General features: G+C 27.6%; 1 protein-coding gene across 1 annotated transcript in view; it reads left to right on the forward strand.

The window, feature by feature from the left end:
- LOC129963957 (beta-alanine transporter-like) overlaps positions 1-23,174 on the forward strand; it is a 315,940-nt gene that overhangs the window by 189,558 nt on the left and 103,208 nt on the right. The window contains exons 2-4 of the mRNA XM_056078583.1: positions 5,617-5,720; positions 8,609-8,763; positions 9,163-9,331. Of these exons, the coding sequence (XP_055934558.1) occupies positions 5,617-5,720; positions 8,609-8,763; positions 9,163-9,331 (428 nt within the window). The remainder of the gene's footprint in view (positions 1-5,616; positions 5,721-8,608; positions 8,764-9,162; positions 9,332-23,174) is intronic.

The raw sequence follows: 23,174 nt of genomic DNA on the forward strand, positions 1-23,174 counted from the left end.
TTGTTTAATTGCAATATTCAGAACTATACTGACGGTACTGGAGCAAATCATTCAACAGCAAGGAACGAATGATGTTACGCTTTTAAAAGGGGAATTGTTTGTGCCTTTAAATACCATAAGCCAATAGACAGTGTCATGCATTAGAGATATAAAAATTATTACATTAGAGATAAATAGACTAAAATTCAAAGTAAGAGTAGTTAGACTAAAATTGTTTGGAGTTCAATTATTACAACTGATTAAAATTAACTTAAAACTTCATAAATGTGATCCCGGAAACATACAATTTAATAAAACAGTTTTATGATGATTTTTTCAAACAAATAAAATGTTTACTGTAGTATTCTGGTTTTCTGAATGATAAAGACATGCTATAACATGTCGTATGACGTATAGGATATCTAATATTTTTAAAGGAAGGTAGCGCAATTTAATAAAATAAAATGAAGATAACGAATTTGGCAAAACAATAATCTATGCAAAATTTCATCCCCATATTCTTATCAGTGAAGAATAGTCAACAAAAAATAAACATTTTAATGTATTTAGTCTCGGAAATAGTTTTCAAAATTCTTTGTGTTGTTACATAGGGCGAATCATAGAAGTTCATAATATAAACGACAAAATGCGGATTGGAAGTAAAAAACTTAGCAGAAATTAAAATAAAAAGCTCATACAGAATCAGAAAATAACTCAATTCATTCCTTTATATTAAGAGTGATATCCACAAAGAATTATTTTTAACTGAACAAACAATTACTAATCAATATTACTGAAAATCTTTAAGTTGTTTGATTATAAAAATCTATAGCGTTCATTCAGGAGGGTTAAATGCAAAAAATTGTTGCTTGTTGCAAGTTAATGCACTCAGGCACAACTCACTAACTTTTCTCAGATTTTTTGCAAAAAATAATATTTGAGGGTTGAATTATTCATCGTAGTTGTTTCTTTCAGTACCTTATGATTTTTTTTATTCATAAGTCTTAAAATGAAAGTAAAAGAATATTAATTTGATGGTATTTCTACATACTAACACCTTCAATACGTATTACATTCAAACAATTATTAAAACAATATTGCAATTATATTGAAGTTGTGGAATAAAAAATAAAACGAAATAAAAATTTCTTGTTTCTATCTAATTTTGAAACACTAGGCTTAAGGGTTGTCTGACGTAATGTGTAGAAACCTAAATTAAATCCTTTTAATAAATATTTTTAATTAACTATATCTAATTATCCCATATATTTTTTTACCTAACATTTTTCGAGAATGAAATAAAAATTCATAAAATGTTCGTATTATTATTATTATCATTTTTAATAATGTTTTTAATATTATAAGATTCTAAAGCACAGAAAAATATGATTAATACTATAGATGATGTTTATATTATATATTAATTTTATTAAGTAAAATTAATGAAAGTAAAGGATAAATGAAAATGTTTCCCTAAATTGTTTAGTAAAATTAATAATTACCACTTTTTATATATTTTGAACATACAATAAATAAACTTGATTAACATTTAAAAACATTTATTTAATAAGAATATAAGCCGATTAAAGAAAATAGAAGATTGAAGTAAGATAAAAGGATTGCTGGATATATATATATATATATATATATATATATATATATATATATATATATATATATATATATATATATATATATATATATATATAAATCATTTCAACAAAATACATCATCATTGGACAAAGAAAGGAATTTCTTTAACTTTTTATTCATATATATATGATGTAAGATATGACATTTTGTTAATAATAATTAATGATTTTTTAGTAATACAATTTCAATTAGCTCCAACACTTAACGAATACATTAACTAAATATAAAATAAAAACATTATCCCTACAATATAAGGAAATGAAACTTTGAGAGATGCGTGTTTGTTCCTCTTCTTCTTTTCTTTTTCTTTTTTTCATTTAGTTATTCCTTATCTATGGATAAGCAAGTTTTAGAATTTCAATTAATTTGTGGAAGGTTTGAAAATAAAACTTTTCATAATCCATCTACGCTTCACAAAATCCTTACTGAAGCAAATTCTGATTCTCTTCTAATAAAAACAGCACTTTCTTCTTTTTCTTTTCTTTACATTCCATAAAAAATATATTACAAATTCTTCCGCATGTCGGTCTATCTTCTTTCACTCTCGCACTCAAAAAGTCAATATCTTTTTGACGCTGTCATAATAAATATACCAATTTTTTATCGATTTTTTGCTGACAAATTGCTTTTTAGATTCCAAGCGTGTGAAGTCAATATGTCAAATGATGCTTTATAACAAGCTTTCAAAAGAATATATTCCTTAAAAAAAATAGGAAAAATTTCCATGACTTTGCACAATTGACAGGACATAAATTCTAGTTTTAGGAACCATGAATAATAACAAAGCCACTTCCAATATCAAGACGTCTTTCGAAATATTGCTTTATCAAAGCTAAGCTCAATGCTATGTCGTGAGAAATTTACTAGAAATGAAGGCTGTCTTGAAATATGACATTTATATTAATGTGTGTTATGCAAAAAAAGGGGAGTTACTTATGAAAAAAGGGGAAAATATATGTTAGGGATAGAATTAATTTCCTTTAAAAATGTTTATAAACTTTATATTCAGCATGATATACTCTTTTTTTTTAATTTTGAAGCAATTTAGTTCAGAAATAAAAATAATAAATCTTGCATTTATAAAGAAATGTATCTAATTATCTTTACAACACTTTCAAATCTAATATTTCTAAACTTACAAAGTCATTAAATATGCTGTATAAATAAAAAAAAAATTAAATTCTTTGGAAATAAAAATTTATTTAATTTTTGACATTTTTAATCATTAATCCGACTTTTCCCATTTAAAATAATACCAGAACTTCCAATTCTGGATGTCCCCATAATTTTTTTTTTTACAAAACTTCGAAAGTATATCATTTTATAAATTTTTACAAACAGTTGTCTTTGTTAAAATATAAATTTTAAACTCTTTTGAAACAAAAAAATTCAGTAAATGATTTTTTTAATGCTCTCAATTTCCTCTAATCCATGATTTTAATCTGCACGAACAAAAAAGTATTATTATTGATATAATGAACTATTTCTTAGAAGTGATACTATAGCTTAATATCAAATGTTAGCAAAATGCGATACCTACAAGATAGTGTTATAGGAACTTGTATAGCATACGTTTCCATTCTCCTAATTCTTTATATCCTGATAATTATATTTAAATCTTAGGTGAAGCAAATTTTTTTTCAATTATTTTGACAAACTTGGTTTGAGGGAGTTTCGGTGAGAATAAATGTAAGCAAAAATGCATACAACATTATATAAATTATTTTAGTATTGCTTGGAATTTAACTGTTTTACTATTTCTTATGTTATTATTTCCTACATCAATTTTTATAAAATTTGATATCATAGGTAATAAGGAAAATAATTAAATAAGAGGAACAATTTCAATATAACATAGGAACATAGATAGATAATAAAAATTGTTTACAGCTAATTATCTATATCTATTTTATTGTAGTTAGATATATATAAAAATGCTTATTATCACAATTCAATTTTTTTCACATTATTTACAACGGAAGCAAACATATTAATGTAATTGCATTTTTTTTTAAGATTAAGAATTAAATAACAAACTTTCATCTCTTAAATATACTTAAAAAAACAATTTATCCTAAATAACAACCATCACAGCACTAATTATTTTATATGACAATAATAAAGAACTAATGAATTATTTACCTTTCTTTGCTCTTGCACTTAATTGCTTGGTGAAAAAAAGAAACTCCATAATTTAAACATTAAAACATTTTCAATGGCATTTTAAGGATCATTAAACTTCCCTAATTGCTCTTGTTATGAAAATTCAAGGGAAAACTCTTTTTTTGTTTACTGAATGGGGGAATAATTATGGATTTCAGAGAGAAACGATTGCGATTCAAATACTTCACTTTAAACTCAGACTTCAAGGAAAAATTCTTTTAAGCTTGGATTTCATTTAGAAGTCGCAGCGGATAAAAAATGTGACTGCATCATTAATTAGCTGTTTGATCATTAAATTGTGAGAATTCCTTTTTCTAAAAAATATTGTATAAGAAGATTAAAACATTCATGAATTTTATGATATATACATTTTTTAAATATATCTCTCATTACTGAAATCAACTTCATTACTTTCTTTCAAAATTAAATCTTAGTTTAATTGTATACTGTCCTCTTTTCTCTACCAGCGTTTTTATTTTAAATTTTAGTTTTTCTGGCTTTTTAACTATAAATACTGAATGTATTAATTTAAAAGTTCATCTTGTAGTTTGATAAAATTTAAATGAAATCAATCTAATAAAATTTACAATGTTTTCAAATTTATATATATATATATATATATATATATATATATATATATATATATATATATATAATAAAATAAAGAGAAACATTTTTTTTAATAATTTTAACACTAATAAAATTGCACGATTGCTTTGATATATTAATGGAAAAAAATGGGAATCTCATCAAAGTATTAAAATCGTTATTAGAATTTGAGTTCGGAATTAGAATTTAAAAAACCAAATAAAAAATTTAAATAAAAATATACCAGAAAATAAAATTTCCACCATTAAGAAAGTATTTTGTTTCTTCATAACGTATAAATCAGTTTTGTGCAATGATGTTTTCGTAAGATATAGTTTATGGCATTAAAAGATTGTTTAATTATTAATTAATTTGTATTTTGTCCTTCAAAATATGTAGTAATCTTTCAAATGTCTTGAAGATTATTTCTTCAATGTTCTGTGAAATTTCAGAAAATCAGTAATTTATATAAAAGATAAATTATCGGTAAATCATATTAATATGCTATATATAACTGTAATTTATGTAAAGAAATTTATATTTTATAACCATACAAATAAAATCCATCTTCATATTTTATGTTAATTCATTATAATGTTAAGTTAATGCCAATCATTAAAATGTTGTAATGGGATACAAAGCGATGTTTTAGTCCAATCTTATTTATATTAGAAAACGCACACATGAAAATGGGACTATCGTTTGCATATACAGTGTGTCGATACGTTAATAAGGTTAATAACGTATTGTATCCTTGGAGAATCTATAGCTAGAGAGATCAGCCTATTAGATGTATTTGATAATAAACAAAAACTTTTTGTGACAAACTCTCATGAACCCATTTTGATTCTTTTAGAAGAATAGGCTGACAGGACAACCATCATTCTTCCAAAAAAAATATCGCTAAAATGTGTTTGTTTTAGAAATAATGAAACATTCCTGTTGGAATAAAAACTCCTACAGAAATTATCTGATAAAAATAAGTAAATTTTATTATGATAAGGATTTTTCCTTCCTTCTAAAATGGAAGCATTTTATCTTTCCTTTTTTATTTCAATATTTTCCTGTTTATATTTTATATTAAAGCTTCTGAAAAATAATCCCTTTACAAGAATATATTGCCCGAAATCGTTGATTTTTTGAGGGAATTAAAGATTGTTTTTTGTAAAGTATTGATAAGTCATTTTTTTTAATTTCAGAATTTTCCTATTTATTTTTTTTATATAATTTCAGTGGGACCTAGTGTGCTCGAAGAAATGGCTTCCAGTTATTGTCTTAACCGCTTTTAATGCTTCGGGGCTGTTTGGACAGTGTGCTTGTCTACTCATTGCAAAAAAGTAAGACATTTTCCTTTTTTTTCTTTCTATATTTTGAGTAAAAAATTTGTTCACATTATTTAATGAAACACGATGTGATTTGAAATATACTTAATTCAAGACAAATGATCGATGATTATGAATAATCTGTCTTAAAATCCCTGCCCGGGATGTTTTTATATCTAAGGAATATATTAAGCAATGACAATCTCTCGATAATGTAAGCAGACAGTCCAACTAAATAGATCATGATGAAGTGAGCTATAAGGTATTTTACTGGAAGAAATGAACTTTGAAAGAAAAACAGAAATTTTACAGAGAAAATTTTGTTTTATTTTACAAACAACTAAATTATAATTTCTCTGTTAAAAATCATTATATATATGTGCTTTTGTAAAGAGAAAAACATTTCCAATAATTTTGTTGAAAAAAATATTAGGGAAACCAAGTTTAGTAATTGGCAAGAATGAATTCATTTATGTCTCAAGAATGCAATACTTCAAAGGAGAGTCCAATAAGTAAGAATATATTTGTATCTCAAAGATACATGCCAATACTTGGGGAATGTCCAACAGGAAAAGATGTGTCTGCCAATCAAAAAGACAAGTGAGTATTTGGATGACACCACAGCATTTGGGAAGTAAATTATATTCCTTATACACTTTCTGATCCTACATTTTTCTGTGATGTTTAGGTTTTGAGAACAAGTAATTTGATATAAACAATTATGTCAAATAGTTCTGTGCCGACAAAAAAGAGATATTGAAACGTATCCCAGATAGCACTACTATTAATATACGTGTGTGTATGTATATACGTGTTAAATACACATCACGTATGTTCATGTACATATGCCAAATACACATTTCTGTTGTAGCGTACATTTTTCTGTGATATTTAGGTTTTGAGAACAAGTAATTTGATATAAACAATTATGTCAAATAATTCTGTGCCGACAAAAAAAGAGATCTTGAAACGTATCCCAGATAGCACTACTATTAATATACGTGTGTGTATGTATATACGTGTTAAATACACATCACGTATGTTCTTGTATATATGCCTAATACATATTTCTGTTCAAACTAATCAGTCATTTTTGCTTTTTAATTATTTATTGCATCACACATATTTGACGAATACCCGATGACACGGATTGAGCATATAAAAAAACATCAAACTCAAAAGGTATTCATTTCATATTCATTTTAAATTATTACCAGCGGTTTACCTAACGTGTACATAGTCGGCCATGTGTTTATCCAGAATCGCTGAATACCTCATTAGATAGGAAAGATGCTCGCTAGATTTTTCGCTTTTAAGAGATTACTGTGAGCCAAAGTTGTCATAATAGAAAATAAATTTGGATTAAGATGTTTTTGCCAAATAACATTATACTACTACTGGCATATATTTCATAGTAAATACTGCACTATTATTAGAGAGAATACAGAATTATATCCTTATACAGGAATTCAGATTTACACTGTATGAAAATCTAAAAATCGAGCAAGACAAAATATATCTAAGTATTTTTTAAAAAGTAAAAAGTAAAGTAATAAAAGTAATAATTAATTCAAAACAAAAATATTATCAAGTAAAAAAGAGTCACATTGAATCTAGTTGCAGAACAGATTAAGCTATGGTAAATCGGAGATTTTGCCATAATTAATGCAGAAAAAAATACGATAATTATAGGTGAAATAAATTGTTTCAGTAAATTTTGAAAGCTACTGAAATATGGCAGTTTAATTAAGCGAAAGACGAAATCAAAATTGTTGATTAATTGCACTGAAACACGTGAAGAAAATTTTAACCTGAACATATTAAACTAAACAGTATAAATGCGTTTTAAATTATTTTTATCCTTTAATGTCAAAGACTAAATTTGAAAAGAAAATATTTTTAAGATTTTTAATGCAATATAATGTATTTTATATTATTAATATTTCAGAGAAAATCAAGTAATCTAGAAAGCTAAATTATTTTTAAGCCTAAACAATAGACTATAAAATGCTTATATCAGAGGTTGAAGATACATTACAATTTTTTTAATCATGGGTTAATGATGCATAAAAGTAGTGAAGAAGAAAATGGATTTAAAATACATTAATATTCCATTTCGCTGATAATCGCTTTTGTAAAGAATTTCCCATAAGAATAATATTTTATTAGTGTATATGCATTTTGATTTAAATTCACTGACAATATTCAACCGACTTCTATAGGAAATTTCAGGCTCATTTAACAGGGCTTACATGATACAGTATTTTACAAGAACCATATCTACATTTCTGGAGTCAAGATATTCTTTGTCAAATATTCTTGTTCCTTGTAATGCTCCTTGCCATATGACCTTCTGAAGGTCACCGATGTAGCTGTGTCATTGTAAGAAAATCACAACTTTAATTTTTAACTTGTTATCTGAACTTTCCAACTTTAATTTTTTAACTTGTTATCGGAAAAATAAGTTCTAAAGAAGAATGATTCGTCAGAATAATAGCATTTAATTCATATTATCCGATTCATGACTAAGTTTTTATATCTTTATAATTTACTTTAAAATAATTTTCTTGTCATTAATAGTACATTGTATGATGAATTTTGATGCTATATTAATCACGATCATATATTAATGCTATTGCTAGTAAATAAATGTTTACTAGCACAATATTTTTATATGGAATGCCATAAATTTTTCATTCTTTTGTATTTCAAATATGAATGTAAATTATCTTTATTTATTAAAACAGTATGTATTGTGTTAAAGAAAAAAAATGAATATATTAATACGGAACCTCGGACTATTTCATGGAATAAAGTCATGAATTTTGTGAAAGAAAATAAAATTAATAATGTTTATAACTTCTTTTTGTAAGCTCAGTTTTTTTTTTTTTTTTTTTTTTTAGGTTTGGTAAACGTGTCCTTTTCTTCAGTGCACTTCTGATGCAGAGTGCGAGTGGAGTGGCAACAGCATTTTCACCCAATTTCATTTGTTTTGCCATATTCAGATGTCTGGCTGGACTTGCCATTCATGGAGTTCTAATTGCTCCGACAACTCTTGGTATGAATTTATCTAATGTAAAATTCAAAATATAAATTAGATTTTCACCTAATGGGACAAAAATGGAGTGACTGGAAAACTGATTCCTTTAATCAGTTTTAAATTAACTTTAGTTCGACTAATCACATTTATTATTAAAACTGTCATAAACCTTTTACATCGAAATCCTTCTATTCTGTGAATTATTCGTCATTCCATTTTAGTCTTCAGTGCTCTATATTTAACCTCATTTTGTACATTATTAACATTCCAATAAACATTAAATGACAAATACTTTTCTGTCTTTAAAACACCCTAAAAGATTTCGTTTGCAAAATTCTATTCAAGATAATTTTGTAACTAAGAAGCCTTTAACTTGCTATTCATAAATAAATAACTATTTCTACTTTAAACTTACAGCTCATGAGCTAAATGGATGGAAATTCCACTCCAGAGTCAGCCTTCTGTGTTCAGCTGCTCGAAGCATCGGCATGGTGCTACTCGCAGGAATTGTTCTTTTTGTAGGTGACTGGTCCAATTTAGCTCTGGCAAGCTCTATTCCTTTCCTTGCATTCTTTCTATACAGTTGGTAAGTATCAGAGAAATTATTTTGTGTAATAGAAATAAGCTTGATGTTTGATTTTCACAAAGTTTCTGATAATCTAATATCCAAAATTAAAAGAACAATTGTGTTTCAGAATTTGTGATTTAATTCATAACGAGCAAAACCCGAGCGATGTTGCTCTGATGATAAATACCAGGGAAATCAAAGGCATAATATCATAAAATAAAGGAATGAAAATAAATTAATAATATAATATTAATTTTCTAAGATTATTTTTTATGTATGGAAATGATTTCATTGCAGACGATAAAAATTGGAACAAATTACTGAAAATGAAGTCGCACTAAAAAAGAGCGAATGGCAAAGAAGATGGAAAGATTTTTGTAAACAATGTAATTATAATTTAAAATGCATATTTTCATTTTGTTCCTATATTTGGTTCCCTGCCGAATTGGAAAAGAAATAAATTCTGGGTCGGTAAATCAGTGAAGAAAATTTATGTATTTATCTAGGAAACAATAAATTAAAATTCAATGAAAAAACGACTTTTTGTTGCTTCTATTTGAATATAGAGAAAAGCTAGAATAATGACAATAAAACATTTCAAAATAACAATTAAAATGTAGGAATTGAAGAATTTTCCTTTAAGTTTTAATTTTTTTGAAAAAGACTTTATTTTTTAGAAAATTTCTCAAAATTCAGTAAATTAAACAGAATTTAAAAACTCTTTTTAGAACTGCAATCTTCTGTTCTTTTCACAAATGTTTTCTACTTTCAATTAATAAAAGGATATTACTGGTAAAGAGGAGAGTAAATAATGCATAAAAACACAAAATGTTGAGTAAATATTTCTCTTCATTAGGATTGAGAGATTGACTATCAATTTGAGGTGTATTCACCTTTGCAACTTCCTTTGTACTAAAATTCAAATTTCCAAATGCGATAAATTTGCCTCTGCTCTAGACAGACACACATACACAGACAGACACACACACAAACACCTCTTTTTTTAAATATAGATAACTGAATTAAAAGAAACTTAGTTAATTAGAAAAAATTAGTTTCTGACATTTCTATGAGAGAAAAGCATTTATTTTATTCCTTTGTCAAGAGTTTGAAATTTGCAGTTTGCAGTGAAATCGATAGAATTCACTGCAATCGGTAGAATCGATAGAATTTTCAGTAAAAGTTATTGTTGGCCGTTTTTGTCAAAGAAAATAATAATATGATCAGAATTTATTAGATAAACAAAACTAGACAAAAAAATATTAAAATATCAACTTCCTTCTCATTATCTTCTGAATAAGATAAATCTCTAATTAAATATAAGAGTATTCCTTGTATATGAACATTTTCCATTGAAACCACTTAAATTATAAAATGTCGCACCTTAATTTCTGAAATAAAGTTAGTGTGCTTTTCGAGATAATGTTAGTGAATATGTGATAATGCATTCAAAATATCTTTATTTCTGTTATTTACTTTCTATCATATTTCTCTTTTAAACAATTTATGAAAATATTTAACTTCTAACCTTTGATTCCAGTCGTTAATTTTGAAATTAATGGGGATTGCAATGTGATCACAATAGAAAAAATTCTTATCCTGGCAGGGAACTTTTTTGTTGTTGTTCCAACCAATACATCTACCCCCTGGAAATATTTAGAATTTTTATGCAATCCCCTGATGTTGTTAATCATATTTTGTAAATTATTCATACAATGACATAATAACAATTTAAACAAGAACTATTGTATCCTTCTACTTTAAAATTGGCTAAATATTGTTACTAAAATTTTCCGAAATCCTTGCGTAGATTAAACTGGAAAAATTCTAACAACATCAATGGGAAATAGCGATGTCTTTTTCTACACGGAACACCGATAACAAAACAAGCAGCCAAGAATAGCATTTGCAATAAATATGAATACACTAATAGGGAATTAGTAATAAATAGCAGGGACAACAACAAATGATCAGAAAAACTCTCAGTGAGAAAGATATCATTCGATTACTTGCATTTCTCGACATGTCTGATACATTCACTAACTCAATACTGTTTCGGCTACACAATTTACTTCAGTGCTATCTCCCGATTATTTTAATTTATGAAAAAAGGTACAGAATCTTGTAAAAAGATCGACAAAAATAGAGTTCTAATGGTCCTACCGCCACAATTCTTGAAATTTATAGAATCTTTTATTATATTTTCATATGTCACAAAAGCTAGCATCATTGACTCAGCATCCATTCAGCATTCATCAGAAATAAATGTAGAATTGTTTTCTTGATCGTGAAACTAACTAACTAGAAGGCAATGTTATGAATTTGTAACAATAGCATGTGAAATAGCCATCATGTTTATAAGCAGGGCCGGGTTTTATTGATTCGTTGTCTATTCATTCTCAATCAGAGCTCTCTGTAGAACTATTTTCCTTAACATGAATCAAATTGTACTAAGAAACGATATTACAAATTCGTAACAATATATATAATAAAAGCAAAGGCGTTAGACACATTTGTAACAGTAAGTCTAATGTAAAAAGATTTAGAATTCGTAATTTTTTATGCCTACATTTGTCCACAGAAATATTATAAAATGTAATTCTTTGCTTCACATAAAGCGTTTTCCCGTTGAAATTTCATACCTATTTTTTATGATTTAGAGATTCTATTGGTCTCTAATTAAAGTTTGTTGTCTGTTTGTTTCTTATGGCACTTGCCACTGACAAGCCCGCTGTTACGAAGACAGCGATTTAAGCCTGAGGGGAACGTCTCTTATTTTTTATAGCAGCGCCAACTAGGGCCAAGAGTACGACTTTGCCACTCACGCATCATTCATTCGCTTGCACAACCCCTTTTTACAGGAGGGCACATTCACACATCTCACAGATAGAACAACAGAAGAACAACCATGCCCAAACCGGGACTCGAACCCGGGACGCCCAGATCACAGGGAAGACGCGCTACCCCTATGCCAGGATGCCGGCCTAATTAAAGTGAAATCTACGTATATTATTTAAGTTTTAGAAGATAGACTTTCTCAAAATTAAAATTAAAATTTACATTGTTTAATATATCCTGTAATGGCGACGTAATATATCCTGTAATAATGTTGTGACGATATGATATGTATCGTTATGTATTGCCTAGGGGCCAATGCGCAAAACAAAATTAATTTTACAATTCAACCCATATTTTGTGAAAAAGAAGTAGGATATGGTCAGAGCACAATATAAATCATTACATGTTAGATAACATCAAAATAACACTGGACAGGTGACTTGATTCCATTTTTTAACTTTTATGCATTATGATGCGTCTTTATGAATGCAAAAGTAATTTACTTGAATATGCATACATACACACTAACAAGCAGATACTTAATATGCATACTTACATACACACAGGCATATATATATATATATATATGTACGTGCGCACGCGTGTGTGTTTGTGTGATTGAATTGATGAGAAATAAATAAGTGCACATGCATGAAAAAGCAGATATTAAACTTTTCAGTAATGTATATATTTTTAACAGTCAATATATCCATTTATTAATTTCTTTAAATTCGCTAGCACTATTTATATTACAAAATAACTGCTGCTTACCTGATTTTTTAAAATTTTGGCGGATTTTTTGGCGGTTTGCATTTTTTTAACTCTGATATTTTCCTTATTCGATTGATTACAACAGTTTAATAAATTATATATTTTCATAATGTAATATTCATTTGTTTTTGTTTTTTTTAATTTAAAGACAGCAAATCGTCCAGGATATTTGTAGTTTCCATATTCATGGTAAAGTAATTTTTTTCTAAAGAATTCTGGATTTAATTCTTCTAATGCCTTTAGCTTTCTAAATTATGCACACATTTAATATTGTACAATAAGTTTGAAAAATCTCTATTCATGAATTAAAACTGAAGTCGTGATAAAGCTCGATCTCTAGAAAGTATTATTTCAAATCGACAATAATAAATGTTTGTAATTGATAAAATCTATTTCTCTAAAAGAAGGAATACTTTCTAGCGTAACAGTAAATAAAGCTATTCTAATAAACATTATCCCAATGGATTTATTGCGAATCATCCAGGCACTATATTCCGCTGTCATAAATATAATTGTTTTGAAGATTAAGAATCTCCATAATATCTCCTGAGAGTATTTTTATTTTTACTTGCTTTTATCTCCAAATCATTTCTTTCGACGGAACCATTTTCTACAATTTCTAAGTAAAAAACAGCAACCTCCAGAGAGTATTTCCCAATGGACAATTTCGATCCTTTTCGATTCGAATTCTCACTCGAAACTTGGAATCGCCAAAGAAAATTTCTGCTGCCAAAGACACGTTTGTTCCATTAGCAGCTCTTTTTTACAATTGATTTAGCTGTTTTACTTATTTATTTTTTTCCATCAGAAAGCGTGAACCTTTTTTGTGACTGGTCAAGAGATTTCTAAACTATATTTTTTTTCTCTCTTTTTGAATCTTTTCAATAAAGAAATGTGAGCATTCAATTTGTATGTTTTACTAAAGTATCTAATGAGCCAAAAAGCATGAATTTAGATTTTTTTTTCTTTTAGAGGAACGAAGCAGTACTTTAATGTTTAAGAAGAATTTTTTTTTCTAAAATGAAGCTGTCTCTGAACTGTTCAAGCAAAAGCAAACTGTTTAAGTAAAAACTATTTACTTAAGAGAACTTTTGAAACATTTAGAGAAGCGCAATTTAAAGTTATTCAATAAATCAATACGGTTTTACTTAAATGGGCATAAAACTACAGCATCAATCATTTAACTTTAAACAAAAATGTTTAGAGTATTTTTTTTTTTTTTGCATTATATATTTCAAAGTTAATTATCAATCTAAACACTTCGTCAGATATTTAATTCGAAAAATATATCCGTAGAACATTATTATCATTAGCATACGAAAATAATTCAAATTCATCCTAACTATGGAGAAAAATAGACAGAAGAATCTTTTAGTAATCTTAATGTAATAAGCGTCGAAGTACAATTATATATATATATATATTTACTTCTATTATATGAACCTAACATCAAAGCTACCTTATTATAGTAAATAGGAAACTTTAAATATATTTTGCTTTCCAAGAAATGCTTACATTTTTTTATCAGCAGTTGGAATTTCTTTTTAATGATGAATAAATACGTTTTTTAAACATTCACCTGTTAGTTAATTCATCAAAATTATTCAAGAATAAGTAAGTTTTCTTTTCATTTTATTTCTAAAACTAACATTTGTGCTTCTGTGTCCACATCCTACTTTACATATAATTGTAAAGTAGGATGTGGATCTCTCTATGTTTACATCATGTTTACTCTATGTTTACATCATGTTTTAAGTAATAATTTAATTTCATAATCAATTTTTCACTGATTTTATGTTGTTTTTGAATTTTGTACACATATTTTTTAACGAAAATATATTATTTAAATATGTTTAAAACTTATTTATCTTTTAATTTATAAAATTAATAAGCTCTTAATCCCATTTGCTTTTTGCCATTTAATGATAATTATAGAGTATACGCTATTAATGACAAATGTTAATCTATTACGTATATTTTATATCAGAAAAAATAGAGTTTTTATACTGATGATTATAGTAAAATAATCTATTTTTATATACACAAGTAATTTTTTTTTAAATCTAATCTAATTTCTAAACCATATTTCTAACTAATATGCTGGAAAGTTATTTAAGCGAAATTACTGGGTTTTCAATTATTTTTAACAATAGATAACTTTAAAAAAAATGTAAATATATTTTGTTGAGTTATTTAGCGATTGATTCACTCTTGTGATCATTCTAAAAACTCAATATTGATTAAAAATTTTGCATTGCTTTAATTAATAATTTTTTCATACATAACGTAAACTATTTTTAATTTAACGCTTTAAATTTCGTAGATATAAATTAAGTCATATTTGTATCTATATGAATATTAAATAAAACTTAGCCAATCATTAAATATAATAATCCCTCACAAAATTTGTGACAGATAGGTGCACTGTTATAAATTTTACGGCTGAAAATACATCGAACAATTTTGCGTTTCTTTAATTTTTTCATACACAAGGTAGAACAGACTAGCTTAAATTTATGACTTTAGGTTTCATAGATATAAATTTATTCATATTTGTATCTACACGATTATTAAATAAAATTTAGCATATCATTAAATCTAATATTCCCTCACAAAACATGCCGCAGAATGTATTTTTTATAAGTTTTAAGGCAGAAAATACATCAAAAAATTCTGCATTCCTTTAAATGATAATTTTTTCATACATAAAGTAGAGTAAACTAACTTTAATTTATGACTTTAGCTTCCATAGATATAAATTTCATATTTACATCTGCATGAGCTTAAAATAAAATTTAGCATTCTTTAAATCTTATAATCCCTCACAAGCTTGTCGCAGATAGATGTTTGTTATAAATTTTACAGCTGTAAATACATCAAAAATTCAACTGCATGTAAACATTTGAAGTTTGTATGAAAAAATGATATATAGAATCTGACACCTAGTATTGATATCTTAGATTAAAAAAAATTATTGTTTGATCATATTTTGCTTGCCTAAAACAATATTTATACGTCTTCTCTCTTCAGAAGTTATTGAAATTTCCCTAGAACTCTTGAATTTAAATTTTCCTGACACATCCAACATAATTTAAAATGTAAGTGTAGCAATAACTGCAAATTTTCGCTACAAAGCATCGGTAACATCTGTTTTCTGCCGAAATTGCATACAGTTTTATGATTAATCGATTCAAAAACTAATTAAAAAATGAAAAATCACTGTATAAGTTTCTGTTTTGGTGGCATTTTTTGAAGCTTATTAGCGCGGGAAATATGCCAGGAAAAAGTAGAAATGAAGCAATTAATCACGAAGGAAAATGGTTAATGAAATACTGGGACTTATATTTCAATGCCACTGAGAAGCGGGCTTAAAGTTCTACTTTTTCTAAGACCTTCTTTGATGAGATTGAAATTTTAATTAAAACTTTTTGCGTAGGATGTAATTATGGATCAGGTTAATTGCTCGCATTATAGTATTTACGATGAAATTTGCTTTTTTTAAAAATTTTAATACGGCTTTTAATTGATAGATTCTTCTCATTAACTTTTTTGTATTATTTTTTTTCAAAATTCAGTAAATGGAATTTTTAATTCTAAATATTTATTCATTGATGAATTATGCATATTCATTTAGCACCATCGGAATCTTTTCTTAAATTAATCATTGAATCAGAAATATCTATTTTATTCCTAAGAAAGGCCATGTTTAATTATTTCATTAAATGGTTAAGCAGAATTATAATATATATTTTATATTGAATAAATATATGATTTAAAGAACGTGATTATTTAGCTATTACCTTAATGGTGATTATAACAAAAGTGCAAATTAAAATGAGCATGTATGCATTTTAGAAAAAAACAATCGTTGAGCACGAATTGACCATAAGTAAATTAAAATTTATTGAAAACATTGGGAGTGGAAAATTTAATTATAGATAAATTATTACAGCCTTAAAAAGTAAATATTTTTATTATTTATATCAAATACAAAAAAAAAATGTTTCAATAAAAAAGTATGACAAGCTCTTGACATAAAAATATTTTCCGTTCTTTAAAGTTAATGTGCACTTAAATACAGCATTTATGCAATTAATTGAAATACGAACTTAAATAACCTGAAAGAATGAAAGCTCAGAATAATCACTTCCACATCTGCGTTTATTAATTGCGTTTTTAAAAAAACATTTATAATTTTATTTTGTTATAAATTTTCCCTCTAAAATTGATGTAAAACTCAATGAATTTCAAGTATTATAAAATGACATATATATCTTATCATAACTTGTATATTGAAAGATTCTTATTATTTTTATAACATGCCTATTTCATAATTTGCTTATCATGGCTTTGAAATGAAATCCGTATTGTTTTAATAAACCTAAATTAATTAGATATCAATTTTAATTAATCTTCGAGGAGTTTTAGAAATTAATTTTTTATGATAACATTTTCGATATTTGTCTAATGTATTTTAAAGTTAATTTTACGGAACTACTTTGTCAAATAATGAAATCTTATTCGAATGAATATCTTAAAAAAATTCCATTACCACTAAAACAGAAATTACAGCCTAAATTTTTGCCTAATTCAGTCCGTGTCGAGGTCATTCTAAAATGTTCTCTAGTTTCCTGACCCCATTCCACCGTTGAAGCTTTGTAAAAATAATGCGCCATCTGTTCCACGTGTCAAGTGAAAATGATCCCTTCGGTGCCCTTATCCAAGGTCAACACGAGTATTGAATTGACACCTGGCCGTAAATCCCGTATTATATAAAACTAGTGATCATTTGTTTCGTTCCTTCCTTACTTCTGTTTTTATGTCGCGCTGCTGCGGAAGTGTTCTGTCCGCGCCCCTTTGTAAATAAATTGGCTTTCCGGAATGGATTAAAATGAATTTAAAAATGTTAAATGTCTCTTCAAGGTTTTCCAATCTGCATTCTGCTTCAAACAAAATATGCTTCCATATATATATATATATATATATATATATATATATATATATATATATATATATATATATGGCGTAAAAATGTTTTCAGTGAATTTTATTCCTTAATAGAAAACAACATTTCTTATGACCTCCTCGTAAACACAAATTATGTATTTATTTCTCCTATACAAAAGCATAGTTTCACCAATATATTTTAGAGCATCATTTATTTCTAAAAAAATGCATTTCTTTCTTTACAAAAGTTCATAAATATCCAATGCATATCCAATAGAAATTCAGTCAAAATATGTTCTAAAATATGAGTCAATATTTTGAAAATGCTTTATTTCTTTATTTAAATCATTTGTCTCCAAAAAATCTATAAAGAATTGGCATTTCTTTCAATTACTCATTTTTTTCAATGTATCTATCAGCATTTTTTTTTCATTTTCACCACTTTTGGAACAATTTATAAACTTCTAAACAAACAAACAGTCAATATTTTTTTGCACATGGACTATCAATCTTAAAATCAATGAAGACGCCCACCGTCTAGTCAGCCCCAAGTGCTTTGTAATTACAAGTAAAAATGGCTGACAGGATTTAAAGGCGTATTTCTGCAATTATTTATCCTAATTACTTTAGTTGCTTAATTGAACTCTCTCAGTCTGCTCGCTACAGTCAGCGAACAAAGAACAAGTTAAATTTTTTCGAAAGACAGTACTTCTTTCAAGGAAACTCTAATTTGACTTTCTTAGTTCTCAGTCCTTGACTGCTGAGCTACTTCCGTGGTAGCTTAATAAATCTAATCCCCTTGTCTATGGCGCCTTAACAAATCTAAAATCAAACGGCCTTGAAATCCTTTGAATTGATTGAAATTCATGATAATCATGCTTCTAGAAGGAAACCAATGAATATTTATCTAATTTGAATAAAGAAACTCATCATTTAGGCTGTATGTTTGATGATTGTTCTTTTAATTTAGAAATTTATGAAGTAATTTATGAAGAATTAATTCATAATTTACTCATTGAAGTAATTTATGAAAAATAAATTGTTGGATGTAAACATATCTGAAATAATAATTGAAAATAACATGTTTTCAAACTTTTCCTATTCCGGCTGCTTTGAATTTCTAGAAAACTAAATTTCAGAAGTAAAAAAGGGCTATTTATTTTAAATTTTAATGAAATAAAAATTATTTAATGGAAAACAAAACAGCTAAGCCAAAAAATAGGACATGAAACACCCCAAAAGACTTCAATGAGTTAAAAAAAAAAAAAAAACATTTGAAAATTCCAGGCATTCATTTATTAACTTTTCTTTCTAAAATTCATCACTTTTCATTCTTTCAAAGCCTAAATTAAATATTTTATTATATTTTCTACTCTCTCCAAAGAATTAAGGATTTTTTTTATAAAACCTTTAATTAATTTCAAAAACAAAGGAAAACAACTTTCATCTAAAAGATATATATTATTACGAATCTGTAATAATGATTCCCATCACGAATAGTTTCCTCGTTAGAAAGACAGTTTTACGGTGAGCAATGTTGGATGCTAATCGGATGCAGAGTCAGTGATCTCAAAGCTTAGCGACAAACTTGACGACTTAGTGACAAAATAGATAATGCTGGAAACTTCAAGAATTTTAGCTATTTCGCCAATAGGAACTGAGAAATGTCTGATTATTCCAGAACCTTCTATGCCCACCTCCAGGAACTATAAAAGGCCCGCAATCTCAAGCCGACGTCGGTCGCGTATTGAGTCGTGAAACAAGTCGTAATCCTGCGAAGAGTAAACTGCGAATAGTTGAAACAGTTCGGCGAAGAGCAAGTTTGTGTGGAACTCAAGCTTTGGTGAATTGAGCTATGTGCCGAGTCCGGGTGTTTATTATAGAAGCAGCATCGAGTCGTCTGTGGAGTAGTCAGTAGTGCAGTAGTAAGTCGGCAATTGGATACAGCGAAAGCGAGGAGACAGTGAAGAATTTCAGACATTTGGAGAGATTGTAGAGTGAAGCTATGCAGATTCCCACCTCCTGCAGAATTCTGTCTGGCCGCTTTGTGTGTTGTAGTTGCTATTACTACCGATTGCGGGCTACTGTTTGTTGTAGTGTGCAGCTGTGTGATGTATGTGTTCGTCTCGGCTATATATTTGTCGCCTGCTTCTTCGTGCCCATTAAAAGTCGCCGTTTGTTACTAAAGGATTGTTTTTCTTCATCGATCAACAAATCGAAAAGCACTCCGGAAATCAGTATCAGTAATTAATGGGAAAGCTTATATTGTTGTAATTAATTGTAGTTTGTGAAGTTTTTGCTTATATTTATTGAAAAAGAAATTGCTTCGCTTTTTTTATATTTTGCTCTATTTTTTTTTCTGTTATGTGAAATTTTTTCTCAGAAAAATAATAATTAACTCATCATTTTCTTACGTAATCGCAATTTAATTGCATTTTCTACTTCAATAATCTAATCGACTGAGGACGTTTGCGAATGTAACAAATCAAAATTCATATTTTATCTTAGAAGATTTATAATTAGAAAGGTTTATAATTAATTATATTGTTACGGAATACTTCAACGCCACACTGCAAAGTCCGTAAATTCACAGGGTTTGCTTGTAGTGGGTATGCATGAAAATAATTATCAGACCACAATAACGGACAATGACGGCGTTTATTTAACACGAAGACACTAATACAAAGACGACAAATGCGCAGCCGAGACGAACAGAAGACAGCGCACTACAACAAACAGTAGCCCACAAGTAGTAATCGACCATAGCACACAAAGCGGCCAAACAGAATTCAGCATAAGGAGGGAATTCACGTATCTGCACTCTACAGCCTCTCCAAATGGCTGCAATTCACTACTGTCTTATCGCTTTGCTGTATCCCACTGGTTACTCACTACTGCACGACTGGCTATTCCACACACGACACAATGCTGCTGCTTCAATAAGCACCAGGACTCGATACACAGTTCAGTTAAATCGTTCAACCAGCTTTGTGTGGATATCAATCGCTTGAGTTCCACACAAAGCTGGACTATTCTGCCGTTGCTTCGTTATCCTCTCTACGACTCGTTTCACAACTCCAACTGATTACTGCTCCCTGCAGTTTGAAACTGCCGGTCTTTTATAGTTCCCTGGAGGCGGGCACAGATGGTTCTGGGCCAAGCAGGCGTATCTCAATTCCTATTGGATGAATCGTTAAAATTCTCAAAGTTTCCAGCAATATCTATTTTGTCGACAAATTCGTCGCCAAGTATGTCGCCAAGCTCTGAGATTATTGACGCGGCATCGGATCAGCACCCAGCAGAGCTGATCGTAAAACGGTCTTTCCAGTGATTGAACTAACCACGCTGGGAACAACATTACAGGTTTGTAACAATATATATAAAATGTATTTTTCCATTTGATACATAATACTTTGTAATAAGTTGCAATGATGAATTAACAAAGGGCTTAAAACAATACAGCCATATAATCTCTTTTACTGTTTTGTCCTTTTAATGCAGTTTAATTATGAAAGGAATGAAATGTATTTTAAATAGCATGAATTACTCGCCAAAATGTAGTGAAGACAAAAAATATTTTAATCTTGTTAATTATGTGTTTAAAGTATAATCTAGCTATCCATTCATTTTAGTTTCATTATATTATTTACTGTTTATACATTAATACTGATAAGATTTTAGAATTTTTTTATGGGATTGATTCTTTGCAAGGTAATCTAATGGATTAAATTAAAGTCCTCATCAACGCACTATTGATGTAAATTTTGGTACTGAACAAATATCGTTAAGAACTTAATTCTTAATGCATCTTAAAATATTAAGCTATATTCTTTCAGCTCTATCAAGATGTTTTATGTTATAATACATCTTGCACTTAGAGTAAATATTGCTATCGCCATCAATCAAACGCTAAACAGAATTTAACATATTAGTTATTAACCTTTTTAACAAAATCCTTGAAAAGTTAATTAAACATCTCTATTCAGAGAAAAACGTTCAATACTCTGCTTTAAATGCAATTTCCATGTAACAATCTTTGCAAATAAACTGTTTGAAACGATTCTTATTAATTATTTAGCGAGTCAAAGGAAATACCCTTCTTTTCAAAAGGCTATTTTAGATAGTATTAGTTAATATTATTTCTGAATTCAAAAGCTATTCCTTAAAGAAGATGTGCACGCTAAGGTATTCATTGTGCATGTTAAGAATTTTCATAGCTCTTAATATGAAGGCTCTTAAAGGATTAGAAATGAATGAAATGGTTATTTGTGAAATAATGAATTTTTGAAAAACTGTAAGCTGATAAGTTTGTATATATAACATTTCCTATAACATCATTTTTAAACATATATTATGAATAAGCTTACCGAAAGCTATAGTTTAATTATAGTAGTTAAACTTTTGGCTCAAAACTTAGGCCGAACTCATAACATTCTTCATTTATTATGGTTCTTTGAAAAGCTTAGTATATACATTCTCAAGATAACTTTGATGTATAATTTATTATCTTAATTTATTGAAACTTCTCTATACTATGTATCCCACGGTGTTTCTACGCTCATTAATGATAATAATTTGAAGATCAAAAGGCTTTTCACATTATTCATTGAGCATGTTATATTATTTTTGGATACAATCAGGATATTCTGAGTAACGTCGTTGAATAACGATTCCTAAATATAAGAATTAATATTTGCATACAAGTAATTCTGAAATCTAAAAATAAATATTAGATTATTTAATACTTGACACTCAATGTATTTCCCATGTAGCATTATTTACAAATAAATTGTTTTAAACAGTTCTTATTAATTATTTAATGAGCTAAAGGAAATACTATTTTAAAAAGTATGTTTCAGATAGTCTTAGTTAATATTACTCGTAAATTAAATATCTATAATTTCAATATTATAGCAAACTTTTATCATATTTGAATACTAATGGGTTGTTTAGGAATTCTAATACAATAATTGAGGATATGTACTTTCGAAATTTTTTTCATTAGGCATACCTTATAATCCCACAATAAAACCTTGCTATTTTCCCTTAAATTTCAAATAAAGATGGAAAGAAAAAGGAAAGATATTCATGAAAAAAAGATGATATGATGATTCTAAATAAGAAAAGTTATTTCAAACTTCCTTTCATTTAGAATAACTATTTTTTCTGTTAAAATACAAATATTTATTAAAGCTCATTGAAAAGCTTTGTATTTACATATACTAAAGAAATATATGCATTGTAATATAGTATACATATACTTAGTATATACTATAGGAAACAATAGGAGTTTTATTCAAGCAAT

Source organism: Argiope bruennichi, chromosome 3 (genome assembly GCF_947563725.1).
Source record: "Argiope bruennichi chromosome 3, qqArgBrue1.1, whole genome shotgun sequence".
Lineage (NCBI taxonomy): Eukaryota > Metazoa > Arthropoda > Arachnida > Araneae > Araneidae > Argiope > Argiope bruennichi.